The sequence below is a fragment of the Elgaria multicarinata genome, chromosome 1, assembly GCF_023053635.1.
Source record: "Elgaria multicarinata webbii isolate HBS135686 ecotype San Diego chromosome 1, rElgMul1.1.pri, whole genome shotgun sequence".
Taxonomy (NCBI): Eukaryota; Metazoa; Chordata; class Lepidosauria; order Squamata; family Anguidae; genus Elgaria; species Elgaria multicarinata.
The window spans coordinates 169,738,019-169,762,400 of NC_086171.1; the positions used below are offsets into that span (position 1 = coordinate 169,738,019).

The window sequence follows — 24,382 nt, forward strand, 5'->3', positions numbered from 1 at the left end:
TCCATCAGGTATTGTGGTCCCAAGCTGCGTGAGGCTTTATATGTCAAAACCAGCATCTTGAATTCATCCCGGAAAAACTCAGAGGGACTTTTGAGTAGACATGCATAGGACTGCATTATGAAAAGGACAATAATCAGCAATTAGTGAAGCAGCATTTCAGTCTCTCAACGCATTCTGTAGCATATATTTTTAAATTATACCCCCTTCCAAAAAAAGTGTTTGAAATGGAGATTCCAAAACAAAGCTACCAAATTCTAATTCATTAGAAAAATGGTTTCAACAGATTCTTAGAATTTTTAACTCACTACAGAAAGTAAATGTCCCTCTTTAGGTATTCATTGTACACTATTGATTTTGCCATTTCCGAGGTGATACAAATCCTGTTTATTTGGGTGGTGCAATGTTCTGTATCCTCAATCTCGAATATTTGGCCTCCCTTTCGAGACTCACCTCTTCCTCTGTCTTCAAGGTATATATCTGACAAAGTGGGCTCTGGCCCACAGAAACTACCACGGTATTAGGGCGCCCACTATATATATTTAAGGCACCACAACTCTCAGAAGGAATTGTATTTAGGCTCTGCATTTGCAACACGATGAATTATGATACTCGGTGGCAGTATACCGGGGTGGGGTGGGGGAAAGACTTCTAGCGCACCAAAACACTCATGACCCGACCCCGCGCCTGCTCTCCCCCACCACACCCATTCAGCTAACTACACGAGGCGGTATGCATTCCTATATATGCCACATGTCGATGGAGCAGGCGCGTCTACCTTTTCTTGCTCTACTTCCCTTGAACGAATCTTTTTTTTACTACCCGCTAGAGAACAGCTGGAGCGGAGCAAGGCAACCGCAGTCACGAACTAAGCCACCTTCTAGCCTGCCGCTATTCTTCTGTGGTTCCAGGAACGCGCGCCGCCCGCGCGCTTCTGCCAACGCTTCTTCACCCCGCATGGGTAGTTGCGATACTTGACGTCGCCGCTGCCGCTCTTCAAGTTGGCGTCATGCAACGGTCGTCGTGGGGGTCCCTGTGGGCCCAGCGGTTCTTGGGGATACTGGCGCTAGCGCTGCTGCCTCAGGGGTCGCTGGGTGGGTATGAGGCGGCAGGGCCTCTCCCGTTCTCTTATTTCGAGAAGTCTCCCGCGGCCGCCGGGCTCCCTTTCCCTCACAACTGTTCCTCTCATCGTGCCGCTTTCCTTGAACGCCTCTCGGTTTGGGGAGCTGCGTCCTCCCATGTTGTTCTTGGGAAGACGTTGACGTTGGTTTCTATCCGCTCCTCTTCTCGGGAGACTTGAGTTCCAGGCGCTTGCAGAAGCTCAGGTGATATAAGAGGCTAACTCCGCTTACAGAGGCACGACTTCGAGTGCTCGGTGCTGTCGGTGAACCGACATACGGGGAAATAGAAGGGGCCACCTTTAAGGTGAAACGCTTTTTAAGGTTGCCATTTTTTTCCGAGTAAACATGGATGGAAAGGCATGTAGCTTTCAACGTGGAAATGACTTCCCGCTTCACTTTCAAAAAGCTTAACACTGCTCATCTTCCACTCATTCGCAGATATTGCAGTTCTTTCCCTTTTCACAAAAGTAAATAATGTAGATTTAGGCTGCAATCCTATACCCACTTACCTGGGAGTAAGCCCCATTGAGCTCAAGGAGACCTACTTCTGAGTAAGTCTCCTTATTTAAGCAGGGACAGGGCTCCTGCATCTATAATAGTTGTATTGAAAGGGGAATTTCAGCAGGTGTCAATTGTATGCATGAAATTCCCTCTTAATCACAACAGTTAAAGCTGCAGGAGCCCTGCCCTCTTTTATACCTGGTCACTGTAGTATACCGCCTGCAGATTTAACTGTTGTAATGAAGAGGGAATTTCAGCAAGTGCTGCATGCATACAAATGACATCAGCTGAAATTCTCTTTTTTTGTACAACTGTTAAAGATACAGAAGCCCTCTCCTCCTTTTCATTTATTTATTTATTTATTTATTTATTACATTTCTATACTGCCCAATAGCCGGAGCTCTCTGGGCAGTTCACAAAAATTAAAACCATTCAAAATATAAAACAACAGTATAAAACCATAATATAAAATACAATATAAAAGCTCAACCAGATAAAAACAGCAGCAATGCAAAATTACAAATTTAAAACACCATGTTAAAATGTATTTATAGATTGCTAAAATGTTGGGAGAATAAAAAGGTCTTCACCTGGCGTCTAAAAACATATAATGTAGGTGCCAAGCGAACCTCCTTAGGGAGCTCATTCCACAGCCGGGGTGCCACAGCAGAGAAGGCCCTCTTCCTGGTAGCCACCTGCCTCACTTCCTTTGGCAGGGGCTCACGGAGAAGGACCCCTGAGGATGACCTTAGGGTCCGGGCAGGTACATATGGGAGGAGGCGTTCCTTCAGATAACCTGGCCCCAAGCCATTTAGGGCTTTAAATGTTAATACCAGCACTTTGAATCGGGCCCGGGCCTGGACTGGCAGCCAATGAAGCTGGAAAAGGACTGGCGTAATGTGGTCTCGTCGGCCAGTCCCTGTTAGTAAGCGTGCTGCCCTGTTTTGTACCAGTTGAAGTTTCTGGACCGTTTTCAAAGGCAGCCCCACGTATAACGCATTGCAGTAATCCAAACAAGAGGTTATCAGAGCATGGATAACTGTAGCTAAGCTATCTGTCCAGATAAGGGCGCAGCTGGTATATCAGCCTAAGCTGGTAAAAGGTGCTCTTTGCACTGAGTTCACCTGTGCCTCAAGTGACAGTTCTGGATCCAAGAGCACCCCCAAACTACCAAACTTTAGGGAGAGTGCAACCCCGTCCAGGACAGGGCAAACATCATTTCATATGGTCACCCTATCTAAATGATTTGGGAACAGGTTATTTGAAAGGCTTCCTACATATTTTTGAATCTGCCTGGTCCTTAAGAGATTGGACACAGAGAGTGGCCTTCAATGTTAATTACATTGGTGGGCTTAGGAGATGGGCCTTCTTCCATCTGTGGAATGCTTTCCCAAAAGAGGCCTGTTTCACTACGTTTGGGGCCTTCCCTATCTCACAGCCTTCCGCAACCTGGGGCACTCCAGATGTGTTGGACTGCATCTCTCAGAATGCCCCAGCCAGTTGGGGCATTCTGGGAGTTGTAGTCCAACACATCTGGAGTGCCCCAGGTTGAGGAAGGCTGTGCTAAAGGGAGCCTCAAAAACATTTTTATTTTTTTCAATGTGAATTTAGCTAAAGATGTTGGACTTGATTATAAATTGTTGCTCTTTATTATGATTCATATAAAATTGTTTAATTTGTTTTATCTGGATTGCTGCTGGGCAATTAATTTCCTGAGTTAGCATTTAGGATTTTAAAAAGGACATGTTCACATGATTTGCAAACAAAAACAAAATTATTTTGCATTCCTATTAGTCTATGTAGAGGGATAACTGTTGTTCAGTGTTTTCACTGTTACGCAGTTCTTAGCATTAATCCAGCCTCTCTAAGTGGATTTAAGCAAGTTGCTGTAAAAAATAGATGTGAAAGATTCTCCGATCAGAAACTGCGAGAAAAAAAAAAAGCTATTTTCTTTCCCTTTAGTAAAAGAGACTAAAGAGAATAAGAAAATGGCCACAGGCAGCTGTATTTTTCAGTTTTTGATGCACTTCTATTTTGCAAGAATTAAAGCAAAAGCAGTGCAGTGCTGCACATGATTTTCCAATAGCAAACTTTGGCTAGTAGCTCTTTCCAAAAAATGGGTTGCAAATTCAACTTCGTTAGAAATCTGCATGATTATTAATAATGAAACATAAGTTACTGTTTCAGTTCCTAACAACCTGTAATTGAGCCAAAAAGTAGTAGCCAGATAACTGTGACATTGAGTGGGAATGAGACAAAAAACATTTTCCTGATGAAATCTGATATGTATTCCTGCCTAATCTTATTAATTATGATAAATTTGTTCATTTGGAATTATCCCATGGTTCATTGTTTTAGAGAGAGTAGCTATAAGGACTCACAACTTGAAGAATGTGTTGGTCGAAGGACAGAATGCTTCTGGTAAGAATGCTATAAAAAACTCTCCTCCCCTTCAGAAACACATCTGAATGAGACTATGCTGCACCACACACACACACACCAGTCTGTACTTCTACTGGAATGGTACAGATATTGTACCATTAGATATTGGCCATAAAGGCCAAACTAGATGTGACATTATTCAGGTCTGTGGCCCTGATGTGATTTTTTTTAAAATGTAGCTGGAACTGGGGTGGGGGGTGGGGTAGGGGTGGCTGAGCAAGATTGGGACTATGCTTTGTGGGGAGGGGTACTTTAATTCTTTGCCCACTGAAGTTCTGGTCCAGATCAGGGTGCCTCATGCCAACGATTTATTCTTTTTAAAAAAACAATGCCCAGAGGCCCCTTCCTCCTGTTGCAAATAATCAGCATGGGAAGCCCTAGTTTAGATCAGGACCATGGCAAGGGCAAGGGTTAAACCCTCTCACCATGGTCCCAATCTGGCTTCCCATTCCCACACCAACTATTTATTTTAAGAAATCATATATACCAGGTCTATAGATGTGACTAACACCATCTTTAGTTTAGCCCTAAGAGAAATACTTTTTTAAAAATGTCATGGTTACTTCTGATATTGTATATGCTAGCTACTTAGGTGGCCATGGCAATCACATAATCAGAATTTCTATGGTGTTGCTTGCTGGAAGGGTGGTAGTTACCTTGGGAAATAGACCTCTCTTCCAGGTCAGTTTCTTAAATCTGGAGGAGGAGCTTCTCCCCTCTATCTCCAGAAAACATCTTGCTTTCATTGTAGCCAGGTAGGCCCGTTGAAATATCTTGCTGATGTGAGCCAAAATAAAATATTAAATGGAGAGAAAGTAAAAGAAAGAGACATCAAACCAGAGAGTAGGATTCAAAGAGGGAGCTTTAGGAGGGACCAGCCTATTCAGGCATCTCCAGAAGGAAGATAGTCCTTCTCACCCAGTTTCCCCTGCTCAACAGAAGCCAGCAGCTCAAGTTGCCACAGGATAGATGCTCTGAACATTCACTCTGTCTCAAATGCTACATTCTTCTTTGTGGTCTCTGTGCATCACACATATGGGCTCTGTACCTGTGTGAAGCTTTGATTTGGGAATCTCCTATAGCTGAGAAGTTTTGGCAGGAACCCCTCCCTCACTATCCCAACACATATGTCCTTATGGGGATCCTGCCTACTCCCTCAGTTCTTCGACTGCCACTGGTTTAAGACTGTGTTTTTCTTTTACATTCCTGCTGAGGATTTCTTTTATTCTTGCTTATTCTCTTTTGTGCTACTGTGTATTTCTCTCTTTATCTTTATTTTGTTTTCGTTAGGGATCCTTTTTTGCTGAATGCGAGTTCACCTTTGAGGCGCATGGCCTCTAAGGCAACTTTCCAAAACTGTGAGATGTGGGGAAAGCTACAGATAGACACTACAGATAGACATTATCTCTGCTATCATTCACCAAGCAGGCCTGGCACAAATGTGCAGACAGACTCCTTGGGGAGCTATGGAAAAGGGCACTGGAGGCAGTGAGCATGTCCAAATCACATATGCCTGAGGGTCAGCAGTCTCTCCCTCCTCGATTTCACAAGCTGCTGATCAAAGTGCTTCTCAGCCTGCCTGTCATGTATTGCCCCACTGCTACTGTGTTGGGAGTAGGTGAGGCAGGTAATCAATCAGAAACAGATTCAGACTCAGAAGACGCCGAGCCAGACACCAGGCAGACAGGGAGTCAACTTACGGGGGTGAGCATTCAAAGACCTTACTTGATGCTAGGAATCGCCGGAAACTAAAACATTCAGCGAGGTTAGCAGCAAAGAGACAGGCGGACAGATTGCAATAAAAATCGTCCACGCATCAACCACCTTGAAGTTATGAACTTTTGAAAAGCCTTTTCTTTGAACGGACAATTGTCTTGCTTAGTTTGCATAGTTGTTGCCTAAGAGGGAGTTTCACAGAAGGCGCCTAGTTTGTGTTACATAAGTGTTTATTGCTTGCAATAAAGCTTTGTAAATTGCCTATCACTTTGTCTCATTTGTCTCCGAGAGAAAGCTGGAGCACTTATAGTACACGACAGCGCCCATCTTGCATCACCTGTTGGATCTTTGTCTCAGGTTGACCCACCAAACCCTGGGCAATAATTTACCTTTACGATGCTAAAGAATTTTACAGAGAAGGCAACTTGCGATTGATCCCCTGAGAAAAAAGAAGAAAAAATGAGTTGAAAGAGGTGGGAGACCAACCGAAAAAGCCATTGCCCATTGTACCAGTTCCTCCTCCACTTCTAGACTCCTTGAGGGAAGAAAGCACGGGCTGTCATCGAGTCAAGAACTGTCCTGATAAACTGAATGCATTGAGAGGGCTTGAGGAATGATTTCTCCATATTGAGATAGCATTCTGAGTCCTGAAGCAGTTTTACCATTGTGTTGACATCTTGATGAAGATCAGAGTCAGTAGTTGCTAAGAGTAGCCAGTCATCCAGGAAAGGATGTATTTGTACACCTTACAGGCGTAGGTTTGCACATACCACAGCCATGCACTTCATAAACACATAGGATGCTGTAGAAAGGCCAAACAGGAGAAGCTGGAATTGGAAGCTGTCAGGACCAAGTGCAAACTGCTAGTATTTCTGGTAGTTCCTCTATCACAATTTGGAAATATGCATCCTTCAAGTATAGCATTCTATACTATTTTCCAGGACCAGCTTGTTCAAGTTTTGTCAGACAACACCACAGTCGTAGCGTACTTGATCAAAACAGGGGCTTGGTCCTGACCTTTGAACTTACTGTACGACTACTGCATCCCATCAGGGATTGATCTGTTCACTATGCACAGTGCTGGGACTGACAACTTTCTAGCAGATACCTTAAGATGCTCGATCAAATGAGCACACAAGTGGCAACTACACCCCACAATTTTATGCAAACTATTCCACCAATAGGACACACCAGCAGTGGATTTCTTTGCAACCAGGGAGAACAGAGTATGCCACACTTTCTGCAACACAGACAGATGCAGTCAGGACTCTCTCAGCGATGCCTTTATGTAATGGTGGATAGGGAACCCGTTTCCCCCTACTCACGAGAGCTCTCGTGAAAATAGCAGCAGACAACACGGACTGCATTCTCATCACCTGTTAGTGGCCCCAATAACTCGTTTGCCCAGCTTCTTCACAGGGCAAAGGCCTGATACCTTCATCTCCTGGCTGTACTAGACCCCCTCTCCCAGGACAAGGGCGAGTGTGACACCCTAATCTCCTCATACTTCATATAACAGTGTGGAGGATGTGCTAGTTTAAACTGCTCTGGGTTTCTTGCCAGGGGTTGCTGTTGTGTTGGAAGTGGCAAGAAAACCAGCTGCAACACTGTTGTATGCCCATAAATGGGTGATTTTAACCAAATTTATGGAGGAGTATGGTGGTGTCCCAACCTCTTGCCCACTTTTGTTTGACCTTCAATTCCATAAGTCAGTATTTGATAGGGGTTTGAAATTTTCTTCAGTTAAGGTGTATTTTGCAGCTGTTTCTGATAAGCATATTCCAGTCAACAGGTTGTTTTTTCACATCCCTTGGTGCGCCAGTTTCTTAGAGGAATCTCGCTCCTTCCATGTTGGAGTCTGTCAGTAATCCTTAAAACTTTATCATCAAAGCCATTTGAACCCATGGCCTCGCTTGACCTCCGACTTCTTTTGTGGAAGGTCACCTTCCAATTGCTAGCACCTTTGGTAAGACGTTCCAGTAAGTTCTGTGCACTGAGGATTGATACACAGTTTTCAATAGGGAAAAGGTAGTGTTGTGGTCTGGCATTTCTTTCCTGTCAAGAGTAGTGTCTTCCTTTCAACTTAACCAATATATAATTCTATTGACTTCCCCCCCATCTCCAACTTCACCATTGGAGATGACAATGCATATGCTGGATGTCTGCCATGCTCTGGCTTTTTATAAGTCACGGACAGAACTGTTTCATCAATCACCCTCATCATAGCATATGGGGATGAGAGAAAAGGGCTCCCAATTTCCTCCCAATGCTTTGCAGCCTGGATTGAGCAGACTATTAGAATGCTGGATCAGGCTATGGGTCCATCTAAGTTCAGCACTCTGTTCAGTGGCCAACCAGCCACTGTGCATATTTGCTTTCTGGGCTACAGTTCACAGGGACTGAATGCTCATTCAACCCAAGAGGCAGCATTCAAGAGGGCATACAGCTACTGGAGCTCTGCCAAGCAGTGATCTTATCACAATTGTCAACTTTTGTTCGGCACTATCAACTTGACATTTGAGCTTTAGCAGACTACACCTTTGAGCAGGCAGTATTCTCATCAATTCTGAGCTAAGACACTTACTTCCTCTGGTAAGTCAGCTTGCTACTCGCTCATAAGTTTGAAGCACAAAGACCACAAAGAAGAAGGACAGATTGGTTATTTGTAACTGTGGTTCTTCAAGTGGTCATAAGAACATAAAAAGTGCCACTCTGGATCAGACCAAGGGTTCATATAGTCTAGCACTCTGTTCATACAGTGGCCAACCAGCCATCGGCCAGGGACCAACGAGGCAGGTCATGGTGCAACAGCACCCTCCCACCTATGTTCCCCAGCAACTGGTGCACACAGGCTTACCGCCTCGAATACTGGAGATAGCATACAACCAGGGCTAGTAGCCATTGATAGCCTTTGCCTCCAGGAATTTATACAACCCCCTTTTAAAGCCATCCAAATTGGTGGCCATCACTACATCTTGTGGTAGTGAGTTCCATAATTTAACTATGCACTGTGTGAAGAAGTATTTCCTCTTATTTGTCCTGGATCTCCCACCAATCAGCTTCATGGGATGACCTCAGGTTCTAGTATTTTGAGAGGCAGAAAAATGTCTCCCTTTCCACATTCTCCATACCATGCATAATTTTGTACACCTTTATCATGTCTCCCCTTACCCTCCTTTTTTCCATGCTAAACAATCCCAGTTGATATAACCTTCCCTCATAGGGGAGATGCTCCAGCCCCTTAATAATTTTAGTTGCCATTTTCTGCCCTTTTTCCAGCTCTATAATATTCTTTTTTAGCTGTGGTGACCAGAACTGTACACAGTATTCTAAGTGTGGTCACACCATAGATTTTTATACTGGCAGTTTTATTCTCAATTCCTTTTCCTATAATGCCTAACATGGAGTTTGCGTTCTTCACAGCAGCCACACACTGGGTGGACATTTTCATCGAGCTTTCCACCACAACCCCAAGATCTCTTTCTTGTTTGGTCACCGCCAGCTCAGATCCCATTAGGTTATACTTGAAGTTAGGTTTTTTTGCCCCAATGTGCATTACCTTACACTTGCTTATATTGAACCTGTCATGTATGCCCCTACTGCTCCGGTGTTGGGACCAGGTGACGCAGGGAGTCCATCAGAAACAGATTCTGATTCAGAAGTTACCGGGCCAGTGTGGGAGGAAGTTCACACCCAAGAGCCTCCAGCTGCAAATGCACCCCTCCCAGAGTCTGTATCTCCTCAAGGCCAGATTCTATGCTCTCAGGAGACAGGGAGTCAACCTCTGGGGGTGAAGATTCCAAAACATTACGGGATGTTAGGAATCGCAGGAAGTTAAAACATTCAGCGAGATTAGCACCAAAGAGACAGCCTGAGAGCTTGTGTGAGAAGGCGGCAACGCTCCCTCCTCCACCTTGAAGCTTGGGACATTTGAAAAGCCTTTTCTTTCCTTTGAATGGTCAATTGTTTTGCTTAGTTGCATAGAGTTGCCTAGGGGGAATTTTCCCATATAGGAGCTAGTTTGTGTTACAGAAGTGTTAATTGTTTGCAATAAAGCTTTGTGGATTGGCCCAGGAACTTTCCTTGGTTTTGGCTCCTTGGGGACCCTTGAGCAGCTACAGCCCAGGACAGAACCGCATCTGCCATTTGGATGCCCACTCTCCCAGCTTGGAGAGATCCCCTTGAAGCTCTTCACATTCCCTTTGTGTTTTAACAACCTTAAATAATTTGGTATTATTGGCAAACTTGGCCTCTTCACTGTTCACTCCTAATTCCAGATCATTTATGAATAAGTTGAAAAGGATTGGTCCCAATACCGATTCCTGTGGGACCCCACTATTTACTTCTCTCCATTGGGAGAATTGACCATTTATTCCTACTCTCTGTTTTCTGTTCTCTAAGCAGTTGCTGATCCATAAGAGGACCTTTCCTCTTATTCCATGATTACTAAGTTTGTTCAGGAGTCTTTGGTGGGGGACTTTATCAACAAAAGCTTTTTGGAAGTCCCAAGTAAACAATGTCCACCAGAGCACCCCTGTCTACATCTGTGCATTCACACAACCCACCAACCATCCCCATTTTGGTGTCATTATTAAAATTTGAGGGTGATACAGAAGATTCTTTTAGTTACGAGACTCTAATTTTGGTCTCAGAGAAGTGAGAGAATAGTGAGAACTGTGAAAGGACATGCATGCTGGGATGGTGGGGGGAAAGTTCTCAGCTATTGAAGATTGAATTGAGATTCCATGCAGGCACAGAGCCCTTATGTATGAATGCACAGATGACCACTCAAAAAAACACAGTTACAGGTAAGCAACATGTCAATTGAAGCAGTAATTTCAACCACCTCTGCTCTGAGGAGCTGAGATGTGGTCACAACCTCAAGGTAAAAAATAGCCTGGCTGCTGAAGGCCAGGAAGTAGGTCCTTACCACCAGGGCAAGGGTTTCCAAGTTCAGAGGCCGCAGTAGTCTTTTTCCCCATAGCTCAGCCTTCTTCAGCCTGGTGCCCTCCAAATGTTTTGGACTTCAACTTCCATCAGCCCCAGCCAGCATAACCAATGGTCAGGAATGCTGAGGAAGTTTCAGGGAAGCTGCCTTAGCGGAAGCAAACAATTCAAAGCTCTCATGCCCCCATCTCTTGCAATGAAAGGGGAGAGTAAACACTTAAAGCTCCATCTGATGAGTGTTTTATTGCATGTTCATTACTGGGCACTCATGGAGTTTGCTCAGGTCGTTCACATGATGTCGTCTGCTTCCTGCGCGCCTTCCACCCCTTCTGGCATTCCTTGTGCAACAAAAAAAAACACCTCATTAAATCTGATGTGTTCTTAAACTTGGAATTGCTGCTCTCCTGCTGTGTGCATCAGTGACACTGATCTACTGGTTATTATTTATTTGTAAAAATTTCCATCTCGTATCCATTGGACCCAAGATAGTGACATTCAAATAATAGTATTTAATTCACAGGAATTAATTTCTTGTACTTAGAAATATGAAGCAGATGTATTTTGAAATTATATTTTAGTAATTTACCCTGTCATATTTATGGACTTAGGTGATTTAAATGAGAAGGAATTAATCTTTAACAAGGATTCAGGCTGAATATGCTCACGTGCATTGTTTCATTTCTTGATTGTTTTTTAAAAAATATTCTTGTCCAGTTTCAGGAGTGAAGTGTAACGATCCAGTAGTTGAACATGGAGTAAAATTAAGTGGATTTAAACAACAATATACACTTGGCAACAAAATTACATTTGAATGTAAAATTGGATATTTTATTATTGGAAATTATTTAATTCAATGTATGGGAGACAGTTCCTGGCACCCTGAGGTACCATCCTGTAAAAAAAGTAAGATTTTTAAAAATACAAACATTTGATTAGCAGTTACGTTTCCTCATTCAATAGTAATAAGCCGCTGAAACCCATACTCTTGGTTCACAGCATTTTATTAATAAAGTGAAAGGGGGTAAATACAGAATTGTACACTGAAATCTATACTCTGACTCTTCTTGTTCTGTCACGCACACAGGTGGTGTGTGTGTGGTATAAAAATGTAATAAATAAATAAATAAATAGATAAAATTAGAGATCTTGGCCAAGTTCAGGATATCTGTTCTGCTTAAGCAGCATAATTAGTATGATGATTGCACAATAATGAGTGGCAGCCCAAAATTGTAGATGTAAAATGTCCCATTTCTCGTTAAAGTTTGTAGTTTTTACCTAAAAACCATGGACGCAAGATCATGAAAGTGGGGGTTGCCCTGTCCTCCGAAACAGATTGGAGGTTGCTGGTCCTCTGAAATTTATATTTATTTTTGCGGAGCTACGGAGATTTAGATAATTAAATTTAAAAAAAAGGGGGGGAGAACAGCACTATTCTCCCCCCCACCCGGTTTCTATGATTTTTTGCTTTTTTACAGCTGCAGAGCCGCCTCTGCTGCCAAAAAAGTCGGGTTAAATGCCTGACTTTTTTGGAGCGGATTTTCCAGGGTTTGTCCCTGGATGGCTTCGCATTTGCGTCTACATCATGTGTCCAAAAATTCTAAGGTGCGCATTTATGGCGGTCTAAACAGCCGTATGGACAAGCCCCAAGTGCTAACTCCTTGTTGTACTAGCTTTCCTTTCCGCTAGCACCACACCATACAGCCTTATGTATTTTTTTCCTAGAATTTAATTATTATCCATTGTGACCTTTAATTATTGGCTCAGTTATTTAATTATGGGCTTCGTTGTTTTGTTGCTGTTGTTTTGTTAAATTATTGTTTTGCTAAAATAATAACAAAACATACTTATACCCTGTTTGTAGTTTCCATCCAAATGATATATTCAGGATGGCTTATAATAAAAGAATTAAAATTTAACAATAGCACAGAAACATGAGGCAGTGGGGAGGGAATCCTCAAACTTCAAGACCAGTGAACAATAGTAAAACAGAGTTTTAATCGGAAGAGTTAGATCTAGATTATTTTTCTAGTGGGTTTGGTCAATTAAAAAAAGCTGACTTCCCTCTACAAAGGAGGAATGGATTTGTTATGAAAACGCTTTCCAGATGGGTATCCCTTTTCATCTGTTGTAGCGGAAACAACAAAGGGTAAGACAAACTTATTATGGTCTAAGAAGTGTTTAATGCATTTGATGAAATTGACTTGTAAGTCCATGAAAGGTTATTCCCAAATAAATGTGTTAAGTCATTAAGATGTCACAAGACTTTTTGTGGTTATGTAAAGTATTGTTCAAAAGCAGCAACTAAGATAAGTCAGAAATATTTAACCGAAAGGTTGTTTCTTGTTATGATGTTGTCATGTGATATGTTTGGCAATGTTTCGTTAATGTTATATTTTTGTTTTACAGTGCTGATATGTAAAATGCTGTCTTTAGTTTCACTGAATAAATTATTTCTATTTTTACTACACTCACAACTCCCCACCGCCATTACCAAATGTATATAGCCCTGAGAACTCAATGATGTAGGATGGGATACAAATGTTTTAATAAATAAATAGCCCTTTATACTCACCTCCAGATAAGGCGGTTTGCTAACCTTCCAAATACAAGATATATTGGAGATACAAGGCTCCAACCGACGAACGTTTTATTGCACGCTCGTTTCAGAGATTGCATTTACAATTTGTTTGTGTTCTCTGTGCCAATTGGAAGAAAACTAAGTAGGAAGATGTTCTCTTTCCTCCTCACATATACATGTTATGAACTATCCAGCTTGATGGGGAGGAGGAGAGGCCATGAGAGCATTTGTGTCTGTCAAAGCCTCAGAACCTTTCCACTTGTGTTCTAGGTGCATTCCGAAATGCAACCTTGCAAATAAGTCCTAACAAATTACTAGTTTACAAAAAATTATTATCCTACCTAGTCATATAGCCTTGCGACATATTTGTCCTCTAAAAGAAAGAAATATAAGGCTGCTCATCCAGTCAAGCCAGTCAAGTGACTATTTACAAGGCTCTCCAAATGTGTGACTACACAGATGACACTTGGAGATTAAAAGTTATAAAGTAATTTTGTTTTCTCATATTGGTATTATGAATGAACAATGTCTGACTTATTCCTGTTTTATGATGGTTGCGTTTTTATTTTTCTCATTACAGTTTCTTCAACATTATGTGGTGCCCCAGTAATTCCCAGTGGGAAAGTGGAGCCAGTGTTGCATTACTATGGGATTGGAAAGTTCATTGATGTATACTGCAATGCAAACTATACTTTTCCTGATGAGACCATAGAGATGAGACTACAGTGCCAAGGCTACAATTTGTGGAGTCCTTCCGTACAACCTTGTTTCCGTAGGTATAAATCCAGCTCTAAAATAACACCCAAGACATATGCTATTTTCCCGACTGTCTAAATGTTCACGTAGAGCGTCATCAGATAGGGGGTAAATCGCGGTTCCCTACCGTTGTTTCTCTGCCCTTGCTCCTGTCTCACAATACTTCATCTTTCTCCCCAGAGAAGAAAGGAGAAGTAAATAAAAACCACATGGCCCATTCAGGGCCTTTTTTTTTAATCTGCTGCTTTTCCTGCTTTAGCAGGAAATGGCAGCACATTCCGTTTCCTAAAAAAAAGTCGGATTCAGAGCATCATCACACAGGAAAATCATGTTTGCTTACTGTGAGGAAGTAAACAATGTGCACGTGGCCCATTCAATGGGCCGTTTTGATTGTATTGCTTCTTCTGCACACAGCAGGAGATGGAGGCAACTTCCGTCTTTATTTTAAGTTGGACTTACTGGGGTGGGGTTTTTTGGAGCAAATTAGGCAAGAAGGGACAGGTAGTGTGTGGGAGGCAGATGATGTCTTGAGAGGGACCTACAATAATCCATGAGTGCCCAGTAATGAGCGTGCTATAAAACACTCATCTGATGGAGCTCTAAAAGGGGTCCATTTTGTGATGGAAAAAAGCAAGAATTTTCTGAATTTTAAAATTAGGGGTGCTAAAAAGTTGCAGCTTGACTGGAGAATTTAAAAAATGTTTTTGTTAAATTGATATCATTTGGTTTTGCTTGGGAAGTGAGCATGTAAAATGGCATTTTTCTACATTTTTATGCAATTTCCAATTAATCTGTATGCTTTTTATTTTGTAAAATGATATGCTTTTTATGAAAATATCTATGTAAATTTATCTTAAAATTATTTTTCTTCCTTGCAGGTGAAAATTTTATTAGTGTGACTGTATTGAAATCTTTGTTTGGAGTGATAAAATGGCTTCAAAAAGAAAAACTAGACAAGGAACATTCATTCATATGAGCAATTTTATTGCTCTTGCCTTCTGAATTTATTTATTTATTTTATTTATTTATTACATTTTTATACCGCCCAATAGCCGAAGCTCTCTGTTTGTGAACTACCAACTCTGTCCTCTTGCCTTCTGAACTACCAACTCTGTGAAATGTCCTGAGATATGGATTATTGCTACGAGAACAAAGTGCTGATGATGCTAGAAACTATCCAGCAATCAGTCTTGCAAAGGACATTTATCCCAAAGTGATTGAGAAGTGGGAACTTGCTAACAGTGCTTTTGTAGTCCCTGTTATTATTTCAAAAATTAGAATCTTACATAAGATTCAAGACATCTGGAAGCAGGCTAAGAACATATCACTTGGTAGGGGAAAGCCAGAAACCAAAGAGGCTTTCACAATAAAACTTGACAAGCTTTTTGACATCCTAAACTGCAAGTGTAAAGTTGTGCTTTGTTGTGAAGCAGGCTGTGCTGCAGACTGCTCATATTCAATGTATATGTCGTACAGAGTTTAAGATCCCTGTGAATGAACTTGCTTTCATTAAGGGTCAGAGAGACAAGACTGGTTCTATTGGACCACATCAAATTGGTCTGCCTGAACATAACAGACAAGTCAAAAGGCAGAAATGGCAATAAGATGAGAGGAGAAGACTTTCTGAATATAAGCAGAGGAGTAAGCTGGATGTTTCAATATCATCAAATGAAGTAATTTTCTCCACTGATGATGAAGAAGAAATGACTGATCCTGAAGATGGAAAGGATGAAAGTTATGGAATTTCATTAGAATTGCCAAGTACATCTTCTACTTCAAATAAAAATTAACAGCACAACACATTGGAAATATGCAATGTTGCTATGCAGAGCATCAGGTATGGTGTTGGCCTGCGTGCCACAGCTGCTATTGCCACTGCAGCTTTTATTGATGCTGGCTTAGTTACTGAACAAGACAAGACATTTGTAGTAGATCACAATAAAGTCAAGAGGGCCCAAGAAAACCTTATGAAATCGCTAGATCAAGAATTTGATGAACTATGTAAGAAGAGTACAATTGACTGAATCTTCTTTGATGGACGTCAAGACACAACTAAAGTTATGCTGAAGGCTGATAATTCCGATCGGTGTTTCCCCAGCATCATGAAAGAAGAGCATTATTCTGTATGCAGCGAGTCAGGTGGAAGGTATCTGTACCACTTCACTCCAGAGAAAGATTCAAACATAAAAACACCTGCTGAAGAAGAAGAGCATTTATAAAACTCTGCAGGTCATTGGGGGTGATTCCACAAATGTAAACACTGGTTGGACTGGTGGTATCATGCACTTGGTTGAGGTTAAACTTTGCCGGAAGCTCATCTGGTTAGTCTGTGCTCTTCATACGAATGAGCTGCCCCTGCGACACTTGATCACGACACTAGATGGGAAGACCTTATCAAACAACAAATGGACTGGTGTAATTGGGAAGATGCTAGACAATGCCACAGAACTGGAAACTGATCCTTCATTCACTAAAGTCTCAATTGGAGAGCCTCTCATTTCTTTTGGTCACAGTGTAATAAGCAATTTGTCAACAGATCAAGCATATGGGTACAGAATTACACAGTTCTCCATAAGGACAGGAGAACTCCCTATAGATCTCGCCCTTCTTGAAATTGGTCCAGTGTGTCACTCAAGATGGTTAACGATTGCAAACAGGATTTGCCGTATATAGGGATCAAAACATGGTTTTAAGGGCAAAATCCTTCAGAACTTAAGACTGATAGTACAGTACATTGTTGGTGTGTACTTTCCCTGCTGGTTCCAGATAAAAGTAAAACACTCTTGGGTGGAAGGCCCATGCCATGTGTTGTTCCAGCTCCAGCTCCTCAGACTCCAAAAGAAAGCTGTACTGGATACTCTTTTGCCAACCATCCAGCGTTCAGCATGGTATGCATTCAGCGAAATGATCATTCAGACACTCTTGTGCTCCAGTGACAGTAATGAGAGAAAAGCTGGTGTGCAGAAGATTGTTGACTTAAGGAGTGGAAATGATGATTTCCTGCGAGATCTTTCTGTATGTCCCAGAAAGACTCCTTCTATTAATCCTGCTGCTACTTCCCTGTTAGAACTCATAGACTGGTCTGAAAATGTATATGAACCTCCTTGACATGCAAACTGTTGATATCAGAAGTCAAGAAGTTCATTAATAAACCTATGCAAGTTCCAAAGTGGCCCTGTCATGCTCAGTCTGTAGAAAGAATCGTCAAACAAGTCACAGAGGCAGTAGGCAAAGTATATACAGCTGAGAAACATGAGGGATATACCCTATTTCTTCAATTCTAAGACACACTTTTCCCCCCATATAAACATTTCTAAAAATGGGGTGCATCTGAGAATCGTGGTTGTGTCTTAGGGTATTTTTCTGTTGGTGGTACTGAAATTAGTGTGCGTCTTACAATTGATGTCGTCTTACAATCGAAGAAATACGGTATAAGAGGTCAAGAAGCAAGTCGGCAGTTGATGTCTAAGAATGAATCAAAACAAGACTTAATGAAACTTATTGCATAATTTTTAAAGGGGTGTTATTACATTTTGTTGTTCTTTGTTTAGAAAGATATGTTTTATGGCAACTGTATGTTTTATAAAAAAGAAAATAAATGCTTCTTAGCATTATACACTGTTTTCCGAGAGCAGTGAATATGGGTTTTGTTCAAGTGCTGATTTACCGAGCTAAATGTTGTCCAATCAATAAAATAATAGCAGATTTGAATTCCTGACATCAAAAGACATATTTTTAGATCCCCCAATTCAAAAAATTGTGGAAGATAATTTTAACCCTCTAAACGACACGCCCTAGTGGTATGTGTGTGGTAGGCAGCCAGTGTCATCTAAAGGACGCGCAAAAAGGTGAGCTGGCAGTAGCGAGCATGCAATAAAATGCTCGTCTGATGAACCCCTTAGTGAACATTTAAATGTTCATAAGGGTAATTATTTTATGTGTGACCAGTTCAGGGTGGAGAGGAACTTCAACCCTCCCCTGCATTTATCATTTCCATGATGAAATATGGAAACTCCAGAAACTCAAGTAGGCAATGCAAGTACATTTATTGTGTTGAATTCAGAAATCTTACTTTGCATGTGGAAGGCTACTGCCGGTGGATTGAGACTTCTGCATCCTCTCCTCCCCACCCCCACGATAGTCCCACTCCTCCCTTTCTGTGCACCCTCTAAAATTGTTCTGGTGTGTTGAGGGATCTGCTGGAACAGATCTGGAGGGCACACAGGGTAGACTGTGAAGAGGGGGAGATGGTGCAGAAATCCCATTCAGCCAGTGGTGTCCTTGCAGATGTGGAATCAGCTCTTTGGATCCAACCCATTGGCTAATTGATAGTTATACGAAATTTAAAGTGCTACTAGCCACTCCCCCTTCTGACCCCCTCCTCAAATAGTCTTTCACTTAAGGACAGGAAGACCTCTCTTATTCTCTTGTTCCAGCATGTATCCTGGAGTTGCCCAGTGCCTGGTTTCCCTGTTTCAGCCCTGCTACATCTCTGTGGAAAGCTACTCTGGAAAATCAGCCCCAGTTCTCCTGGCTATACCTTTTCCATAGGCTAGGGAAGATTGCTTTGAAGTAATCTTTGAAGTAGAATGTGGAAGAGGATTACAATTCAGCTGCCCAGGGTTATCTCCAAGATGAAAGTCAGCCTATCATGTGGGAATTTTTCTAGGCTCGAGCCCTGTCTCCCAACCAACTTTACTTATATTCCCCTGTATCCTCTTCTGCAGGGCTGACTGGCCTCTCTATATAACTTCTTCCCTCTCAACACTTCTGAAGCAGTTAGGAATGCTGGGCATTGTAGTACAAAACAGTCGCAACGTCATCTTGCCAGCTCTTGACTTTTCCGTATCCTTCTTTCCAATGTAGAGATGTGAAGGCTCAGAAAAAAACAGGAAAAATTTGGAAAAAACCCTCTGTTGATTTCCCCCCCGAGAACTGTTTTTGTTTTCATCATTTCGTTTATTATGGTCACAGGCCAGCAACGTTAATATGAACATGTTATTATTATTATTATTATTATTTATTTATATAGCACCATTAATGTACATGGTGCTGTACAGAGTAAAACAATAAATAGCAAGACCCTGCCGCATAGGCTTACAATCTAATAAAATCATAATAAAGTAATAAGGAGGGGAAGAGAATGCACCAAACAGGCAGTATAAAAGTCAGAACAATTAAAAAGTAACATAATAGGAAAACAAAGTTTTGTAGAATTCCTTCTCTCAGGAGGATAACAGCATCCCCCCCCTAATTTGCACTGAGATAATAAAAAATTAGCAAACCTTTCAGTCATACAAGAGGACACATCCCTTAAACAAATTCATCCCAAAGTTGTGGAGTTACTTCCAGAAAAGACTGTTAATAATGGAAAAATCAACTTCTTTCTGCATTCCTTATACATGCTACAATACAAAAGGACATGTTCAACAGATTCTGTTGTTCCAGTCCCACAGGGACATATCCATTTATTAACTAGGCTCTTACTAAATCGTCCTTCTAATAGTGATGATGGCAACACATTAAAGTGAGCAAGGGTAAACACTCTTTTGTACTTAGGAACAGTTAATGTATATGAAGCTGCAGTGAGTCCATAATTATTAGAGTTATTAGATTAATGGAGAACAAGATTTATTAGTAGAAGTTCTTAAATGCTGTAGATCTAGGTCTTATTAGTCTTTGAGCACCAAGGCCTTCTGAAGCCCATAGTCGTCCACAGTTTCCACAGATAAGAGAAGTCTAGCCTAAGTAAATTCTTCTACATCTCTCTCATAGAAATTATGAGAGAGATGGTGACATAGGAATCTGAGAACAATAAGAAAAGATAACTACCAGGAACTGCTAGGAAGTGTAACTGTAGCCACCATTTAAAGACCTTAATCCATGCCTTGCATTCAACTGATCGAATACCCACTTCCATATAAACAGCTGCAGTCTGCACATAAGAAGGAAGGCCCAGTAACTTCCTAAAAAATGCAGACTGGACTCTTTCAATTTGGGCATTAAATCCTGTTTTTGTTTTTCCCAAAGAATTGGAAAAACTGGAAAGCTTTGGATTATGAAATCTTTTGTTTTAGAATTTAAGACAAAGTATTTATATAGTTACCTAGCCTTTACTCCCCACATAACGATTTCTAAAAACTATGTGATGAGAATGCTTTTATAGATAAGACTAGAGATGTAAAATGTCTGGAAATAATGAAGCTTTGGGGAGAAATGTTTTTTTTTTAATCCTCTCAAGGTTCCCAGCATAATTATTTTTTTCATTCCTTATTAAAAATTACTGATCTAAGGTATATTTTACTGATAGACATTTATACTCAGTTTCCCAATATGTGAGTAGAGTCACCATTGTTCATTTCTGACAGTGTATTCTTGACAGTTTGGGTTTGGTTCTATAAAGTCCTGTGTTTCTCATGATGTAGCAGTCATTTAATTATGTAGAATTAGGAATGATCAGTGAAGTGACCAAATTTGTTGGCAATACCAAATTATTTAGGATCACTTTTTCTATGTTAATGAAAAACAATGCTAATTTTCAAGTGATGGATTATTCTTTAATTTACTATCTACTTTATAAACTCAAACTGGGATTTACCTTTTCATATCATGAAAATAAACATTTTGTCCAGCTTTTCTTCTGGACAGTTCTAGGAACTGAATTGTCTCTAAGCAGAAAGCAATCTAATATATAGGGGTATGCTAGAGTCCAGTGGGCCCTCAACATTGTGCTGCCAGTGGGAACCCCTCCCCACTGCTGAAGCCCATCCACATTGGCTGCACAAACCCACCACCATCACCAAAGCCAACCTCTCCTCCTTACTTGGCCGACCTTACTGCTGGCAAATCACCATGGGATCCAGCCTGTCGAGCCTGCAGGCCCCACGGTGCACAAACTTAAAAGATTTTTTTTAACATTACATTTTTCATATCAGTGATCTGAACCAATCACAAGCTACCTTTGTGGGGACAAGGCCACAGGAACAACATAAAGACTGCCTTGTGATTTCATGGGCTGTCTTCCCCCAAAGATATCATCTGATTGGTTCATGTCACTGCTAATCAAAATGTAACTTTAAAAAAAATTTTTTAGAATGGTGCACTGTTGGGCCTGAAGAATCGGCTCCATGCTTCCTTTTACTGACTGGGCCGGCAAGGAAGAGGAAGGCAGCAGCCTTCCCCTTGGGCCTTTGGAAGTTGTCAACCACATTTGTGCTGCTTCGTGTGTGTGATTTCTTGCTTCAGTTTTATGTCTGCATAGAGTTCTCCTGTATAGTTCTTAAATAAACAAATTAAAGTTGTTCATTACATATTAGTTCCTAAATGCATAATACCATAGACAATAGTATACAGTGTTTCCCTCTCTTTAGTTCAGGTGTGGATGCCAGTGGCATTAAGCTTCCACAATGTCAAGCCAGTGAGCAGTAAATAAAATTGATAGTCCTACTTCTCGGCACCACCAGTTGTTTTTTTCTGGGTGCCCTTGGTTTTTGCCAGATAATATAGCACTATATATTAGGTGTTTGGAACCACTGTTTTAATTCCACTTTGAGCAAGCTGGTTGCAGAAAAACAATAACTCAGAAGTGTTAAAGGGACCCAGTATGGTGGCAACTCAGATATATACAACACATGACAGGGTTTTCTTAAAGTTTTTGTGAGGAAAATTCCTCATGTTGCATGTCAAGTGTTTTTTTTGTGTGTGTGTATGGTTTTTTTGGAAAACCTTTCCAAACAAATTTGGAAATACGTGTTTTTAAAATATTTATATCATTTACGAATGTGTGTGTGTTTCAGGTAGAACTTCACGTGACACTTCTCAACTGCGTATTCATAATGGAAGAATAATCAGTAGAAAGAAAAACAACTTCGAGCCTGGAGATACTGTTACTATTATCTGTAATGCTGGCTATGCATTAAGTGGGCCAGCTGAGATTCGATACATTGGTGGGAAGAAATGGTTGCCTGCTGTTCCAGCTTGTTCTCTGAGTATGTATAAGGTTTGTGAACGAACACACAAACACACACACACACACACACACTTGCCAAACAATCTACTTTAGTTGCACAAGATGTATTTGTCTTTTGTAGACCCCCCTGTTTTTCCTCAAATAGGAGACCTCCCTCCCTTTAATCATCTATACTTTCATGTGTTTATAGAGTTGAGGCAGGTTTGTCTGGCAGTAGAAAACTGAAAGTTGGAGTATCCAGTCTGGCCAATAAAGGGTAATCTGGTGCAAGATAAATGTCACTGCTAGTGGCTGTTGAACACATAACCAAGGTGGATGAAGAAAAGGTGCAGTTTTCCAAACCACTGAAGCATAGGACCAAACTAATTATTACATGCAGAGGCATATAACAGTCACTTGTACATTTTAATGTTTTATAATAAAAGGCAGCTTCTGGAGGCTATGATTGATAGTAGAGGGGGTGCTGCTTAACCATTTAGCCTGCTGCCACTTTCCTGCTAAAAATTGCTCCCCATGAATGTACTCCTCCCCCAAGAGGGAAAAGCAGCGGGGGGGGGGGGAGGAATTTTGAGCAGTCAAATAGTAAGTTGGAAGGAATTAAGATCATACCTTGCCTTTCTTCTGTCCCCAATTGCAGCCTCTTGGGACAGCTCATTAAAAAAAATTGGCAATGTTACATTACTGTATAGTTAGCACATACGCATTCCACTTGAAAATACATTGAAGTAGTGGTGGGGAATTTCTTTTAGCCTGAGGGTCCAATTCAGTTTTGGAGAAGCTCATAAGGGTGACAAAAATACCATCATAAAAATCTCTTACTACCCAAAACTAATGCTTAAGGGAGGAATTTCAGCCCTTTAGAATGGGGGGAAAGACTGCACAAACCCCCAACAATCAAGAAACCACCAAATGATTGTTGGTGAAAAGGGGAGATATGGAAGCAGGCACGGCCATGTGGAGGACCCTGGAAGGTCAGGTTGGTTCCAGGAAGGGTAGATTTGGTCTCTGGGTTCCCCACTCTTGCATTAAAGCTACAATACTATGTAGACATCCTTTGAAGTAAGCACCACTGAACTCTGTTGGACCTATTCCTGTGTAAAGAAGCATAGGTTCGACAATAAAAACCCAGACATTTGTTTAGCTGAACAGAGGAAGCAAAGCACAGGCTAAGCAAACAGCTCCAGCACAGGAAGCTCCCTGTATGCCATTGCTGCAATGTCTCGGAGCTAGCCCTATCTTACACCAAAGGAGCAACAGCCAACAGTGATGCTGCTTACTAAAAAACTATGTTGTGGTTTTTATTACATTTTTCCATGCTACCACTAACTCATGACTTACTTTACATAATGGGCTCCATGGTTGAAACTGCCAGAATACACAAGTGGGATTTTCCTTAAGTGGATATATATCAGCAGCAAGCTGAGCCTCCTCTTTACAGCTTTTGTTCCAGCTCTTTGGAGGAACTTTTTTTTGCAATTTGGAGATGGTAATACTGAGCCTTCTGAAGGTCAAGGATCCCCAAAGTCACTCAAGAAGGGTGCGAAATTTCTTTTAGAGATGTTTTGTGAGAATCTGTTAATAGGTTATGTAATCATTTGGTTCTTATTTTAAAAAGTAGATCTACACCTTTATTATTTAAAAATTCACTTTCTATCCAACAAAATCTTATTTTAGGTTTAGGAATAATGAATTAAGTAATTTAAAAAGTAGATCTACACCTTTATTATTTAAAAATTCACTTTCTATCCAACAAAATCTTATTTTAGATTTAGGAATAATGAATTAAGTAACATCAAAGTTGCTTATTTTGTACTTGTATGATTTCTAAAATTAATATGAAAGGAATTTTCTCATGAGTGACTCAAGTTTAGGGTACATCAAAATCAATTTACACCAGAATCAATTATGGAATCCACCTTGAGTTACAGTGATGCGGCAAATAAATTCATTTTTATATGAATGCCAGTCTGAATGAATAGGCTTTATTTTGATAATTACTATTAAATGGTATTTTGTGAGAGATTTACTTACCAGAATGCTTTTCTCTCTCTAGATGATTTCTTCATACTGCTTATATCTGGTATGTAATGTTTTGAAACTGCATGGAAAAAACATGAAGATGCACTCATAAATTTCACATACAAGACCAACGTTTTATATAATTTCATATATGTTTTTCAGTATACCTAGGTGATAGGAAGCTGGGCATTATCCTGACAATGTTAAACATTTTAGTCTCATTTATTTCTGTCAGAAAGACTTAAGCATTTTTGAGAGTGTCAATAAACATGTGGCAGGTGATCCAGTAGATGTTTACTTGGACATCCAATAGGCTTTTGATAAAGTCCCTCATTA

The 24,382-nt window shown here is 40.9% G+C and overlaps 1 protein-coding gene across 1 annotated transcript; it reads left to right on the forward strand.

Moving 5' to 3' along the window:
- Nucleotides 1-1,497: 1,497 nt before the first annotated feature.
- LOC134407597 (complement receptor type 2-like) lies at nucleotides 1,498-24,171 on the forward strand. The gene is made up of 5 exons (XM_063139501.1): nucleotides 1,498-1,585; nucleotides 3,978-4,040; nucleotides 13,883-14,074; nucleotides 21,855-22,046; nucleotides 24,081-24,171. Exons 1-5 carry the CDS (start codon nucleotides 1,498-1,500, stop codon nucleotides 24,113-24,115), a joined length of 570 nt encoding a protein of 189 aa, XP_062995571.1. The 3' UTR covers nucleotides 24,116-24,171.
- Nucleotides 24,172-24,382: the final 211 nt, after the last annotated feature.

Coding starts and splice junctions, on each gene's coding strand:
- LOC134407597 (XM_063139501.1), top strand. CDS start 1,498: ATGACTTCCCGCTTCACTTTCAAAAAGCTTAACACTGCTCATCTTCCA. Junction 1,586..3,977: donor TTCTTTCCCTTTTCACAAAA/GTAAATAATGTA, acceptor TCATTGTTTTAG/AGAGAGTAGCTATAAGGACT. Junction 14,075..21,854: donor TTCCGTACAACCTTGTTTCC/GTAGGTATAAAT, acceptor TGTGTGTTTCAG/GTAGAACTTCACGTGACACT.